Source organism: Amblyraja radiata, chromosome 45 (assembly GCF_010909765.2).
Source record: "Amblyraja radiata isolate CabotCenter1 chromosome 45, sAmbRad1.1.pri, whole genome shotgun sequence".
Lineage (NCBI taxonomy): Eukaryota > Metazoa > Chordata > Chondrichthyes > Rajiformes > Rajidae > Amblyraja > Amblyraja radiata.
The window spans coordinates 12,963,002-12,978,598 of NC_046000.1; the positions used below are offsets into that span (position 1 = coordinate 12,963,002).

General features: G+C 45.5%; 1 protein-coding gene across 3 annotated transcripts in view; it reads right to left on the bottom strand.

The window, feature by feature from the left end:
* The window catches only part of dnajc4 (DnaJ heat shock protein family (Hsp40) member C4), a 135,777-nt gene that overhangs the window by 57,744 nt on the left and 62,436 nt on the right, over positions 1-15,597 (bottom strand). For all 3 annotated transcript variants that reach the window (XR_004410463.1, XM_033015157.1, XM_033015156.1), the window contains exon 5: positions 7,133-7,297. Coding sequence is in view for 2 of the 3 variants with exons in the window: in XM_033015157.1 (XP_032871048.1) it covers positions 7,133-7,297 (165 nt within the window). In the remaining variant the exon portion in view is untranslated. The remainder of the gene's footprint in view (positions 1-7,132; positions 7,298-15,597) is intronic.

The following is a 15,597-nucleotide window of genomic DNA, read 5'->3' on the forward strand; positions in this document are numbered from 1 at the left end:
CTATGGAGCGAAGGAAATAGGCAACGTTTAATCAATGGTGTTTTATCATTAATGTTTTATTATTATTAATGTTTAGTGTTTTCTGAGTCATTCGTAACTGTCACTGTATGTCATGTTGTTACTTGTGGGCGGAGCACCAAGGCAAATTCCTTGTATGTGAATACTTGGCCAATAAACTTACTTACTTACTTACTTAGACTGTGGTCTGTGGATGAGGAAGTCGGGGATCCAATTGCAGAGGGATGCGCAGAGACCCAGATTTGAGAGCTTTGTAACCAGCTTGCAGGGGATGATTGTATTAAATGCCGGGCTATAGTAAATGAATAACAGCCTGACATATGAGTTTTTGTTGTCCAAGTGTGCCTGAATATATGAGTGTTGAATGATTCACAGACTGCACATCCATAGCTTTGTGGAATGGAGCAGTCTAAACCCTCTGGGTGAAGAAACTCCTTTACATTTCAGTCCAAAGTGGTCAACCTCTAATCATGAGACTACACTGCCAAGTGTTAGATTCCCTATACTAAGGAAATGGCCTCTTGGCATCTAGCCTTCGACTCTCGCTTGAATCCACATTTTAGTGAATCTTTCAAATGCATGCGAGCGTCGGACAATCTTCCCTCTTCCAAACAATCGGTTGGATCTATGAGGCTTTTCCGTTGCCCAGAGAGACACCACTTATTAGTGAATTTGCATTTAAACCTACCGATGCGACATGGCCGACAAAAATGCTGGAGAAACTCAGCGGGTGAAGCAGCATCTTTGGGTCTCGGCCCGAAACGTTGCCCATTTCCTTCGCTCCATAGATTTGCACAGGTGTCCTCCATCCTTGGAGACACCCATCTTCTTCTTCTTGCGTGTGGCGTGCACAGCCTAAAGTTGTAGGACAACTTGTTCTATTTGATCTTATTTGATTGTGCACGCCGGGTTGATTGCATTCATCGACACAGGGTGGACACGTGAAGGTTGCAATCTCACACCCCGGAGACACCCACGGTCAGCCATGACCGAAGGGGGCCGACGAATATCAATTACTGTATATCGGACTTTAGTTATTTTGGAGAGGCTTGGGTTGTTCTCTTTAGGGAATAAAAGAATAAGGAGAAATTAAAAACAGAGGGATTTTGATAAAGTAAATAAAGGGAAACTGTTTTCACTGGCACGAGCCTTGGTAACCAAAGGAGAGCTATCAAAGACAATTGGCAAAAGAACCAAAGAGGAGACAATGATAAATATTTTCATGCAGCGAGTTTATTATGATCTGGAATGAGCTGTGTGCTGCCTGAAAGGGCAGTGGCAGCAAATTCAAAAGGGAATTAGCTGTACAGAGTTCTGAGGAAAGAGCAGGAAATTGTCATACTGATGGGAAAGCTGTCACAACACTGATGTGCCACATGGCCTCTCTTGGAACCGCTCACTATAGACAATAGACAATAGGTGCAGCAGTAGGCCATTCGGCCCTTTGAGCCAGCACCGCCATTCAATGTGATCATGGCTGATCATCCCCAATCAGTACCCCGTTCCTGCCTTCTCCCCATATCCCCTGACTCCGCTATCGTTAAGAGCCCTGTCTGGCTCTCTCTTGAAAGCATCCAGAGAACCGGCCTCCTGAGGCAGAGAATTCCCCAGACTCACGACTCTCTGTGTGAAAAAGAGGGGGGAGGCCAGGCACGGACTTGGACGAGGGTTCTCGAGCCTAGGTGTGGCCTTTTGCGGGGTTCAGTGAGGGATAGCGAGCGGTGGGGGGGGGGGGGGTGTTGAAAGTATCCGGAGAACCAGCATACAACGCCCTCTGGGGCAGAGAATTCCCCAGACTCACAACACTCTGTGTGAAAAAGTGTTTCACTAGTACCTTATCTGGCAGTATTTAAAAGACTCTACCGTTTGATTGGAAGCATCAAATCACCTGAAGTGAATGTCCTGATATGACATCTTTGCACACTGGCAGTGGGCCACAGAGAAACGGCAAAAATGAAAATTGCCCAGAGATATAATGTCTTCAGACAGTCTGTGCACTGCCCTTTGGACATAACGGGGGAACTCAAATGAACAAAGAGGTTAGTCTGGAAGAAGGTCAAAGCAGTATACAATTCTACTTCTTACAGGAAGGGCAAAGTGGCAGCACATTTAACATTTTCAACACAATCCGCTAACATGGACAAAGGTTCATTGAACTCTATTTGATGTATAAATCACAGGTTAATCAACGGCGACATTGCCACTACTAATACGAATCAACTGCTTCACTCTGAAGAAACGTGCTGATGATAAGAGTTGTAAATGTTAGAAATATGAAAAAGAGGGAATCCAAAATGCACTGGACAGCCGGGGAATAGATAGGAGTGAAAGAGAGTCCGCTCATGTTTCTTATTCTGATGCCCAAATCCCATTTTCAAAGCATTAACTTGGGCTTGATGCAAATGAGGCACTTGCTTGGAAATGAAAAGCTCTTTGTCCGTGTTCATTGTGATGTTAAAAATCTCCTTCCCCGATGTTTGAAAGGAGACAAGAACAGAGGCTTGGCGAGACAGAGATCCACAATGCTGCAGATCCAGCCTCATGTGTAAAATTCTCACCCTCATGTTCGAACGCTTGCATGGATTCATCGCTCTTTGAGCTTCTATAGCGTCACATAGCATGGAAACAGGCCCTTTGGCCCAACATGCTCATGCTGACCTCAACTGCACTGGATTGCATTTGGCCCATATCCCACTAAACCTTCCCTATCCATGTTGACAATAGACAATAGGTGCAGGAGTAGGCCATTCGGCCCTTCGAGCCAGCACCGCCATTCAATGTGATCATGGCTGATCATCCCCAATCAGTACCCCGTTCCTGCCTTCTCCCCAAACTCCGCTATCTTTAAGAGCCCTATCTAGCTCTTTCTTGAAAGTATCCAGAGAACCGGCTTCCACCGCCATCTGAGGCAGAGAATTCCACAGACTCACAACTCTCGCTGAGGAAAAGTGTTTCCTCGTCTCCGTTCTAAATGGCTTACCCCTTATTCTTAAACTGTGTGTGGCCCTTGGTTCTGGACTCCCCCAACATCGGGAACATGTTTCTTGCCTCTAGCGTGTCCAAACCCTTAATAATCTTATATGTTTCAATGATGCCCTCTCATCCTTCTAAACTCCAGAGTGTACAAGCCCAGCCGCTCCATTCTCTCAGCATACTTGTCCAAATGTCTTTTAAATGTTGTTAATGTACCTGCAGCAATGACCTCCTCTGGCAGCTCGTTCCATGTACTCACTACCCTCTGTGTGAAAAAGTTGGTACCTCAGGTTCCTATTAAATCTTTCCCCTCTCACCTTAAAGCAGGGGTTCCCAACCTTTTTCGTCCTGTTTACCCCTGGCAACTTTAATAGCACATAACAAAGTTATTTCACTTCTTTATGAACAACTAATGAACAGATACCGGTATACCAGAACCAAACACAGTCAATCAATGAGAAAAAATATGTACAAATCCAGAATCAACAAATTTACCCCGTGGGTCGGCGAAATTGACCCCCCTGGGGTTTAGCGCTGGATTGAGCCTCCGAAGCCTCGCGCGTGTGTGTGAGTGCGCGCATGCGCGTGCGGCCGCTAAGAAATTGTGTCCCTCCTGTCCCCTCCATATTTTGATAGCGATTTCCATGCCTGCTCACATGGCTTGGATGGAGGGTAAAGCTCTCTCTTCCAATGGCTTATCAAACACTCCCAGGATAGGTACAACATGGATTAGATACAGAACACACATGTAGGAAGGAACCGTAGTTGCTAGTTTATACCGGAGATCGACACAAAGTGCTGGAGTAACACAACGGGTCAGGCAGCATCTCTGGAGAAAATGAATGGGTGACGATTCATAGAAACATAGAAACATAGACAATAGGTGCAGGAGTCGGCCATTCGGCCCTTCGAGCCTGCACCGCCATTCAATATGATCATGGCTGATCATTAAACTCAGTATCCTGTACCTGTCTTCTCTCCATACCCCCTGATCCCTTTAGCCACAAGGGCCACATCTAACTCCCTCTTAAATATAGCCAATGAACTGTGGCCTCAACTAGCTTCTGTGGCAGAGAGTTCCAGAGATTCACCACTCTCTGTGTGAAAAATGTTTTTCTCATCTCGGTCCTAAAGGATTTCCCCTTTATCCTTAAACTGTGACCCCTTGTCCTGGACTTCCACAACATCGGGAACAATCTTCCTGCATCTAGCTTGTCCAACCCCCTAAGAATTTTGTAAGTTTCTATAAGATCCCCCCTCAATCTTCTAAATTCGGGTCTGAAGAAGGGTTCTTCTCGAGAAGATGCTACCTGACCCGCTGAGTTGCTCCAGCACTTTGTGTCTGCATTAGATGCAGAGCAAAGGGCCTGTCCCACTTTGCGATTTTGTTTCGGCGACTGCGAACGTCGGTGACTGACGCCCTAAACACCGTCAAGTTGTACGACACTCCTCGTCACCGTCACGTCAAGCTACGACACTCCGCGTCACCCGCCTTCACAAGGTTACACCGAAGTGTAATGATCACATTGGCAATGAACCTATCTGGCCTGATAACGGCGAAAAAACGAATACTCAAATTTTGGAAACATACATCTGTCCCTACTCTTAAGATGTGGATTACAAACATGTCTGAGACGCTACATCTTGAAAATATTAGACTTGTCTTAGCAGAAAAACCAGATCACTTTTCAAAGACACCATTCATTGATTTATTACAAGGATAGTATGGTACAACACAACTTTGGAGTAAAATCTAATTACGGGTTGGGTGAGGTGGGTGGGGAGGGATGCGAGGCAGGCATATCACCACTTTTTACATTCTTTCTCTATTTTGTCTTTTTATTTTTCTTATTTTTTTCTATTCCTCTCATCTTTCTTTCATTTACTCACTCTTTGCCTACACCACTTTGGTAGTCTAGGGGTTCTATCTTTGCACGTCTCACTTTGTTCTCTTTCTTGCTTTTTCTCCTTTCTTTTCTTCTAACATAGAAACATAGACAATAGGTGCAGGAGTAGAGGCCATTCGGCCCTTCGAGCCTGCACCGCCATTCAATATGATCATGGCTGATCATCCAACTCAGTATCCTGTACCTGCCTTCTCTCCATACCCCCTGATCCCTTTAGCCACAAGGGCCACATCTAACTCCCTCTTAAATATAGCCAACGAACTGTGGCCTCAACTACCTCCTGTGGCAGAGAATTCCACAGATTCACCACTCTCTGTGTGAAAAATGTTTTCCTCATCTCGGTCCTAAAAGATTTCCCCCTTATCCTTAAACTGTGACCCCTTGTCCTGGACTTCCCCAACATCAGAAACAATCTTCCTGCATCTAGCCTGTCCAACCCCTTAAGAATTTTGTAAGTTTCTATAAGATCCCCCCTCAATCTTCTAAAGCGAGTACAAACTGAGTCTATCCAGTCTAAAGCTAAAAGTTAAAATTGAAGCTGTACAATAACTATTATTTCATATGCCGTTGGTTATATTTTTGTACATATTTCGTACATAAATCAAAATAAAAAAGGAAATGAACTTATCTTAAATGAACTTAAGACTTGCCTCAACTTTGACCACTTTTAAAAAAAGACTGAAAACTTTTATGTTTACTTTAGCTTTCAACTAAATCTTAACTACATTGCACTTTTAACTTTTGCACTTTTTATAATGCATTTTTAATTTTGCTTTTCTTTACTTTTAGTTCTATTTTATTTCATTTTATTATTTCATTTATTGTATGACATGTTTTTATGTGAAGCACTTTGAGTCTGCCTCGTGTATGAAATGTGCTATATAAATAAAGTTGCCTTGCCTTGCCTTGCCTTGCCTTGCCTTATCTTCAATAAATCTAAAGACCAATAACTTTTTCATAGGATAGGTCGGCGCTATATATACCCGCGTCACCGGCCGTCACCCGTGGGAGAGCGTACGTCAGGGTGCGTGTGACAGGGCGCGAGGCAGGATGAAACACCCAGATGTCGCCTGAAGATTTTGAACGTTCCAAAAACCAGGGGCGGCAGGGTGACACCGCGCGTCACCCCCGCGTCACAGCCCCGACCACGCCGTGACAACCCCGTTTCAGGCCGTCGCCGAAAATGTTGCACAAGTGGGACAGGCCCTTTGCTGTCTCCTCCCCTTCCTCAGCTCTCCCTCAGCCCTCTGGTTCCTCCTCTTCCTTTCTCCTTTCTTCTTCCCCCCCCCCCCCCCCCCCACCCTACATCAGCATCTATGGAGCGAAGGAAATAGGCAACGTTTTGGGCCGAAACGTTGCCTATTTCCTTCAGGGTTTCGGCCCGAAATGTTGCCTATTTCCTTCGCTCCATAGATGCTGCCGCACCCACTGAGTTCCTCTAGAAACATAGAAACATAGACAATAGGTGCAGGAGTAGGCCATTCGGCCCTTCGAGCCTGCACCGCCATTCAATATGATCATGGCTGATCATCCAACTCAGTATCCTGTACCTGCCTTCTCTCCATACCCCCTGATCCCTTTAGCCACAAGGGCCACATCTAACTCCCTCTTAAATATAGCCAATGAACTGTGGCCTCAACTACCTTCTGTGGCAGAGAATTCCAGATTCACCACTCTCTGTGTGAAAAATGTTTTCCTCATCTCGGTCCTAAAAGATTTCCCCCTTATCCTTAAACTGTGACCCCTTGTCCTGGACAATCTTCCTTGGAAACGTCGCCTATTTCCTTCGCTCCATAGATGCTGCTGCACCCGCTGAGTTTCTCCAGCATTTTTGTGTACCATCGGGAACAATCTTCCTGCATCTAGCCTGTCCAACCCCCCTTAAGAATTTTGTAAGTTTCTATAAGATCCCCCCTCAACCTTCTAAATTCTAGCGAGTACAAGCCGAGTCTATCCAGTCTTTCTTCAGGCAACCTTGAAGGTTCTGCTACATTGTCCCTGTGTTAACAGGCATTCTAACAAAGGTATTTCCACTGACAGACCAGGCAGCACACAGAAGGGACCTTCATTCACCCCATGAACAAGTGAGGTGTGAGTGGCGAACAGCTATTGACCAATGCTGCACAGTGGAATGCGTGCGAGTGTGAAATACTTCACTGCTCAATGTTTCAAGTTGTGGTGCAGCTGAGTCAATGCACAAGGCAATTCAAACAGCTTGTTCTCATCAAACATACCTGAAACCAACATAGTGGATGAAGACTCCAGTCAACATGATGAAGACACAGTAACCAAAAGTCTTCAGATTCCTCTTGCGCTTCTTTTCACCGTGAAAGGCTGTATCCCCTTCTGTCGGGTACCAAAACTGCTCCCTGTACCGCTGGTCCTCAGACTTCTTAAAGCTGCAAAGAAGGGTCGGGAAGAGGGTGGACAAATACGAGTTCAGAAATATTAAACCTGATGAATGCTCTTCCTTTAGATTAAATGAATCTGAAATTGAGTGCTACTTCAGAAAGATGGATTTCTCTGCCTTTTGCCTCTGCTTCATGGCAGATCTTGTAGGTAGATGATCATAATGGTAGACACAAAATGCTGGAGTAACCCAGCGGGACAGGCAGCATCGCTGGATCACGTGAATAGCGTTGAGTTGGATGTGGAGGCTCATGTGAAAAAAATTCCAATTGGAAACCTTCTGCAGTTCTGCCTTGTTCAATAATTGAACGGAAAAAAAATCAATCAATCAATTACGTAACCTAATTTTAATTGGGTGACGTTTTGGGTTGAGACTGTGCTTCAGACTGTCTCGACCCAAAACGTCACCTATTCCTTTTCTCCAGAGATGCTGTTTGACCTGCTGAGTGACTCCAGATTTTTTGTGTTTGAGAAAGAACTGCAGATGCTGGAGAATTCGAAGGTCGACAAAAATGCTGGAGAAACTCAGTGGGTGAGGCAGCATCTACATGTGACAATAAACTAAGCTAAATGTCTCTCCACAGCAGTTTAGTTTGGAGATATAGCATGGAAACAGGCCCTATGGCCCATGCTGACTATCGAACATCCACTCACACTAGTTGTACCTTGCGTCTCGTGACACTGGGAACAGAATTGTTAGCATGGATTACATCAGGCAAGTGTGCAGTCCAATGACATGACTGGAGAAGGGTTTCGGCCTGAAACGTCGCCTATTTCCTTCGCTCCAGAGATGCTGCCTCACCCGCTGAGTTCCTCCAGCATTTTTGTCTACCTACGATTTTCCAGCATCTGCAGTTCCTTCTTAAACATGATTGGTGTAGTTTCACCAGAAATTGATCACTGTGACAATTCACACTGCATTTAATTAAAATTAGGTTACGTAATTCATTGATTGATTTTTTTCCGTTCAATTATTGAACAAGGCCGTTCAATCTGTGGGCTACTGTGATTTGTGTGCAGGGAATTCTTCCTGTGTAGATGAATAGCAAGCAAGAGATCAGGTGAGAGCCTGAACCTTGCAAAATAGCCACTCCCATTATCCAGTAGCTTCCAAGTGCTGATGAATAAAGAGTGCAGTGTTCAAAAGACTCATGGAACATGTTCCCTTTGAGTTTGATGTTTTAAGGATGTGAGTGTTGCTGCCAAGGCCAGCGTTTGCTGTCCAAGTCTTGAGAACATGGAGGTGTAACGCGTTCTTGAATTGCTCCAGTTCCTCGGAACCTTACCGTCCAGAAGGTTTCCAATTGGAATCCCTCGCCTGTGAAAAGTTAAGTTGCCTTTAATGGGCCTGTCCCACTTTCAGGACCTAATTCACGACTTTTTTTACTTATGGACATTTTTCATCATGTTGAAAAAACGCCCCGACCTTCTTGATGTCACACGTACCCACGACTAGCATCACGACCTACCTACCACCTCCCACGACCATGCTGCGAGTATGAGTCAAGGGCAAACTCGGCAGAGGTCGCCAATTAAGTCGTGAAAGTGGGACAGGCCCTTTAGTCCCACACCCCAGCGATATGAACATTGACTTCTCCAATTTCAGGTTGTCCTTGCTTTCTCCCTCCTTCCCCATCCCTTCCCAGCTCTCCCACAAGCCTACTGTCTCTGACTCTTCCTTTCTTTTTCGCGCCCCGCTCCCCCACGACATCAGTCTGAAGAAGGGTCTCGCCCCGAAACGCCACCTATTCCTTCTCTCCATAGATGCTGCCTCACCCGCTGAGTTCCTCCAGCACTTTTGTCTACCTTCTTCTGTTAGTCCTGTGGAGGTGGTTTGTTGGTTGGTTGCACCACACACGCTGTATGCGGAGCAAGGTTTTGATCGGATCTACTGAAGGCCTTTCTGCGACTCCTGCTAAAAGGGTGGGGATATTACTTGATGGTGACTATGGAAGCCTCCGCCATCACGAACTGTGTACAGACAGCACCCGTAGTCGAGATCGAACCCGGATCTCCGGCGCTGTAAGGCAGCAACTCTACCGCTGCGCCACCGTGACCGCCCTGATTGTACAAAAGGACAACAAGTGCTGAAGTAACTCAGCGAGTCAGGCAGCATCTGTGAAGAACACGGACAGATGATGATTCTAGTGGGACCCTTCTTCAAACTCAAGAAAGGTTGACAACTAGAGGAGCAAGGTCGGGTGATGAGGGAGGGGGGGGATAGGGGACATGGGAAGGAGATGGCGGGATAGAAGGAAGATATGCAGGCAGCAAAGGCGCATTGTAAAGGAGAGTTAATATGATGTATCTAGGAAATATGAACACACATGTTGGATCAGATGAACTTTTCCGAATGCTTCATCGACTCTTTTAAGTCAAGACTAAAGACTTATCTATACTCCCAAGCCTTTCCTGGCGTCCTCTGAGTGAGGGCTACATGTATATATGTATGTAGTCTGTTTTGTTGTGCTATTCTTATAACAAATGTAAAGCACTTTGGCCAACGAGAGTTGTTTTTTAAATGTGTTATATAAATAAATGTAACTTGACTCGAGTGACCGCGACCATGCCTGTTCTTTCTGTAGCATCTGGCGGACAGACTATCCCTGTCGCAGGTTGCTCCTCTAGTGAGTCCGTGCTGAAAAGGATCAAATGACAAAGAGATGACTTGCCCCAGATCTTGCACTGTTGACACACATTCCCCGTACATTCCCCACGCAAGCTTTCGACCAAGGGTGTGAAAAGACTTGACACCGAGTAGAAAAGGTGGCGGTAACTGAAGGACTCCATTCTGCGCAGCAAGGAGCATGTCGGTGGACAATGAGGAAGGCTTATTTCAAATACACATCCATTCCATTCCAGCTGAGGGGAAATATTTACAGCACACTAATCCTTGTCACCCCAGAGCAGATGTTGCTCTTTGTTTTCAGAAGAAAAAAGAGAATGGACTCCTCTGTTAATGGATGGAAGCTGTCAGTTTAGAGACTGATGTGATGCAGGCAAATTGACAAGAGGGGAATTATAAATATGAGCGGAAATAAAAAGGGAAGAAAAGCTGATCATTATTTTCTTCAAAAACCTGCTGGGGTTATAATGGATGGGTTCTGCTTGAGTGGTGGGAAGTGGGGTTTTCGAGCCCGGGCAGCTTATTTTGTTTGAGCACTCTGTACACTTTGCACACAAGGTGTGGATGAAGTGGGACGTCAAGCATGGATCCGAGTTCTTTTGATTGTGAAAGAGCCGAGTGAGGCGGCTCACGCATGCTAGCGTTCCCCTCGTTCATACGGAACTCTGCACTTGAGGGGCACGAAGCACATTCCAAACCAGGGCGCCATGCAGCCAAAGGAAGAAAGAACAGGGCTTTTAAACACATGAGCCTCCACATCCAACTCAACGCGATGCAGGCCGAACCTTTCACAGAAACATTGGCGAACAGGTTAGCCGATGAGAAGGTTTAAAGCAATGTACAGAAAAATCGCATTTTATATAGAAAAGGTCCTAAGATTTACGTTAGAGATACAGCGTGGAAACAGGCCCTTCGGCCCACTAAGTCCACGCTGGCTAGTAATCACCACCTGTGCACTAAACCATCCTACACTCCAGGGACAATTTACAATTTTACCTACAGGATGGCTAATCTACAAACCTGGTAGACAAAAATGCTGGAGAAACTCAGCGGGTGAAGCAGCATCTATGGAGTGAAGCTGCCAGGCATTTAAGAGGCTTTTAGATGAATATATAGGAATGGAGAGATATGGATCACGTACAGGCTTTGGTAATTAGTTTAACTCAGAACAGACACCGTGGACCAAAGGGCCTATTCCTGTGCTATACTGTTCTGCATTCTAGCAGAGGATATAAGGAGTTTAGTTTAGTTTAAAGATAAAGCACGGAAACAGGCCCTTCGGCCCATCGAGTCTGCATCCACCAGCAATCCCCGCACATTAACACTATCCTACACAATTTCACCGAAGCCAATTAACCTACAAGAGTACTTAGAGTCTGAAGTAGGGTTTCGGCCCGAAACGTTGCCTATTTCCTTCGCTCCATAGATGCTGCTGCACCCGCTTAGTTTCTCCAGCTTTTTTGTGTACCTTCGATTTTCCAGCATCTGCAGTTCCTTCTTAAACCTACAAACTTGTTCATCTTTGGGGTGTGGGAGGAAAACAAAGATCTCGGAGAAAACCCACGCGGTCACGGGGAGAACGTACACAAACTCCGTACAGACAGCGCCCGTAGTCGGGATCGAACCCGGCGTGTCCGGGTGAGGCAGCAACTTTAACGCTGCGCCTCGGTGCTGAGTTGTACAACACATTAGCCACAAACTCAACGAACAGCTGAATAGGCTCAAGGAGCTGAATGGGCCTTTCTTGTTTCTATCTATCTCAGAGGCCAAGATAAGTAAATACATTTGACGATAGAAGCAGCGAAAGCAGACAGCTTGTACACATCGCTGTACAGCTCTTTCAACAAACCGCGTATAACTCATCTCTGCCCAGATCCATTCTTTGGAATACTAGGTCCCTGATTTAAGACTTCAACAAGATAGCAGAATCAATGACCTTGAATTACTGCAGGCACTAATTTGAAGAGCTATAAATTAATGGAGTGTAGAAAAATGACAATAAAACAACTTTCTACACATACACAGCAAGGCTTGCTCCCCCGACTGCAATGGGCCATGGTGATTTGTCACTATGTTTTTGTGCACAACCCCCTACTCTGGTAAACGTCTGAAGATGGGTCTCGACCCGAAACGTTGCCTATTTCCTTCGCTCCATAGATGCTGCCTCACCCGCTGAGTTTCTCCAGCACTTTTGTCTACCCTGGTAAACCAAACACTTTCTTTCCTCCTCTAAGATACTTCTCAAAAACTGAGATAGATAAAAATGTTGGAGAAACTCAGCGGGTGAGGCAGCATCTATGGAGCGAAGGAATAGGCGACGTTTCGGGTCGAGACCCTTCCGGGTCTCAACCCGAATCGTCACCTATTCCTTCGCTCCATAGATGCTCTCCATGGCTCGATCCGAAATTTCCTTCGCTCCGTAGATGCTGCCTCACCCGCTGAGTTCCTCCAGCATTTTTGTCTACCTTCGATTGTCCAACATCTGCAGTTCCTTCTTAACCTCAAAAACTGAGGGTCACTTGACCTGATGCCCCTTGCGAAGTGTTTTCAGTCATTTACTACTAAGTATAAAACCAGCAACGTTGAATGTAAAGAACAACACTAAGAATGTAAAAAGGCTTTGCACTGTGTTTGGAGATACAACATGCACACACAGGCCATTCAGCCCACCGAGTTCATGCCGACCATCGATCACCCTTTCACACTAGTTCCATATTATCCCACTTTCCCGTCCGCTCCCTACACACTTGGAGCAATTTACCTACAAGGTAAATTGGAGGCTAATTAACCTACAAACCCGCATGTCCGAAGGGATGTGGAAGGAAACCCATGCGGTCACGGGTAGAACGTGCAAACTCCACACCAAGAGCATTCAGTGTCAGGATTGAACCGGCGTCTCTGGTGCTGTGAGGCAGCAGCTCTACCTGCTGCGCCACTGTTCTTCTGTGTATATATTTAATTATGAATGATGCTTAGTTTTGAAATTTTAAAAAACACGCTGTTACTGTGAAAGTTATTGGTGTTAATATCGTACGGCAACTGGATACTATGCAATTATGTGGAATTTTCATCTGGTGAGCATGGAGGAGAGTTACAAAGACCTCCTACGACCTTGTGTCGACCATGCTGCGAGTATGAGTCGAGGGCAAACTCGCGGATTAGGTCGCCCAAGTGGGGCAGTCCCTTAAATCTCACTTTCAGTGCAAGCCCCTCACACAAACTGACTGCAAGTCCATTCACCACTGCCTCTAATGATCAAAGCACGCCAGCCGTTCTCTGGAGTTAAGCCAAAGTGACAACTTATGTACAGTTCTTTCCTCTTTCCTCTGGAGTGTGAAACTCCAACATGGCAATCACTGCTTGTCAAGTCACTTCTGGTGAAAATAGACACAAAATGCTGGAGTAACTCAGCGGGACAGGCAGCATTCTGGAGAGAAGGAATGGGTGACGTTTCGGGTCTTCCTGAAGCATCCTACTCTCCAGAGATGCTGCCTGTCTTTTAAGAAGGAACTGCAGATGCTGGAAAATTGAAGGTAGACAAAAATGCTGGAGAAACTCAGCGGGTGCAGCAGCATCTATGGAGCGAAGGCCGGATGGAGAATTGCTGTGTATGTCAGCAGATAGCCAGTCGGTATCGATAGTCCGGCTTGGGTACGAACTGGGAGGTGGGGAACTGGAGCTGGAAGCCATGAGGTGTGAGATGGAAGTCCCGAGGAAGCAAATGTGGCTGTGGTATCGGGTCTGGGTTAGGATATGGTCGTAGAGTTGGTCCTTCGCTCCATAGATGCTGCTGCACCCGCTGGAGTTTCTCCAGCACTTCTGTCTACCATGCTGCCTGTCTTGCTGAGTTACTCCAGTATTTTGTGTCTATCTTGGGTTTAAACCAACAATTGCAAACCTTCCGGGTTTCGGCCCGAAACGTTGCCTATTTCCTTCAGGGTTTTCGGCCCGAAACGTTGCATATTTCCTTCGCTCCTTAGATACAATACAATACAATACAATTTATTTGTTGTCATTTGAACCCAGAGGTTCAAACGAAATTTGGTTTCTGCAGTCATACAATTGCAGTTCCTTCTTACACACTTCTGGTGAAAAGCGACTTCCCTCTTCACCCTCTTTTTATTATTATTATTATTATTATTATTATTATTATTATTATTATTATTATTATTATTATTATTATTATTATTATTATTATTATTATTATTATTATTAGCTGTCTCAGGAGCAGATCTCTGCTCCTGAGACAGCTAATAATAATAATAATAATAAATACTTTATTGATCCCCTCAGGGAAATTCAGATGTCCACAAGCCCACAACCAACAAACCCACACATTCCAAACGAACGCAGACATTCAAAACGAACGCAGCTCCACATTCACCGAAGAGTTCTGGGGGCTTAACTCCGAGCAGGCTACTTAATTACGTAGCTATCCCTAATTGAGCTTTTTCTTTGCTCCATCCCGGACGAAACAATGAAGGTTTTTGTCCTGACTGCTGAGCCTGAAAACTTTCCACTCTGAGTAAAGCTTCATGCCCCCAATCTTCACTGCTTTTACAAATCACTCTCCCCACCCTTTCGAACCTGACCCACTCTCGTTTGCTTTGCACACCGATGCAGAAATGACAGCAGGTGGGCCAAGTTGGTGATGGTCTCAATCTAGAGGGCCCGTGACTGCTTCTTCCCCTTTCCCCAGCCGTCTGTCGAAACCATATTTATACATTTTTGTGATATTAAGACAGGCGCAAGCAGAAGTAAACCATTTCTGTTGTGTAGGGATTCCAGGATTCAGGGGCAGAGTCCAAACTATAGAGGCCGACCTTTCAGGACTCACGTCCACATATGGAACGTGGTTTACAATCGGAACTCTCGTCGGCAAATGTGAATCACACTGCGTCAATTATTAATTTTAAATATACAACTGATAAGATTTTATAAACCAAAGGCATTAAGAAATATGAGGGCTATGCAATAACAATGGTTCCAGGCAGTAGATAACCTTCTCTTGTTGATGTTCCTACATGTTTGTTTTAATTATCTTTTCACACAGAATATGCCGCTAGTCCTCTCGTTCCTCTGTGCAATAAAGGATCCTTGTCTGAGATGGTTTGGGATTTTTCCTTCCTCTCAACTATCCACCTTCCCAGGCAGTATATACAGAGCCTGCATTTGGTTTTCATTTGTACACCCATTGTGTATAAATCATGCTGGATACAAAATGATCAAAAGAACTGCAGATGCTGGAAAAATCGAAGGTAGACAAAAATGCTGGAGAAACTCAGCGGGTGAGGCAGCATCTACGGAGTGAAGGAAATTGGAAACCACTGCACATTGGAGGAGCAGCACCTCATATTTCGCTTGGGTAGTTTACACCCCAGCGGTGTGAACATTGACTTCTCCAATTTCAGGTAGTCCCTGCTTTCTCCCTCTTTCCCCTCCCCTTCCCAGCTCTCCCACCTCTTTGTTTCTTCTTGCCGCCCTCCCCATCCCCACATCAGTCTGCAGAAGGGTCTCGACCCGAAACGTCACCTATTCCTTCACTCCATAGATGCTGCCTCACCCACTGAGTTGCTTCAGCATTTTTGTCAACCCTTCGATTTTTCCCGCATCTGCAGTTCTTTCTTAAACAAACTGAACTGTTTAGTTTGGTTTAGTTTAGTG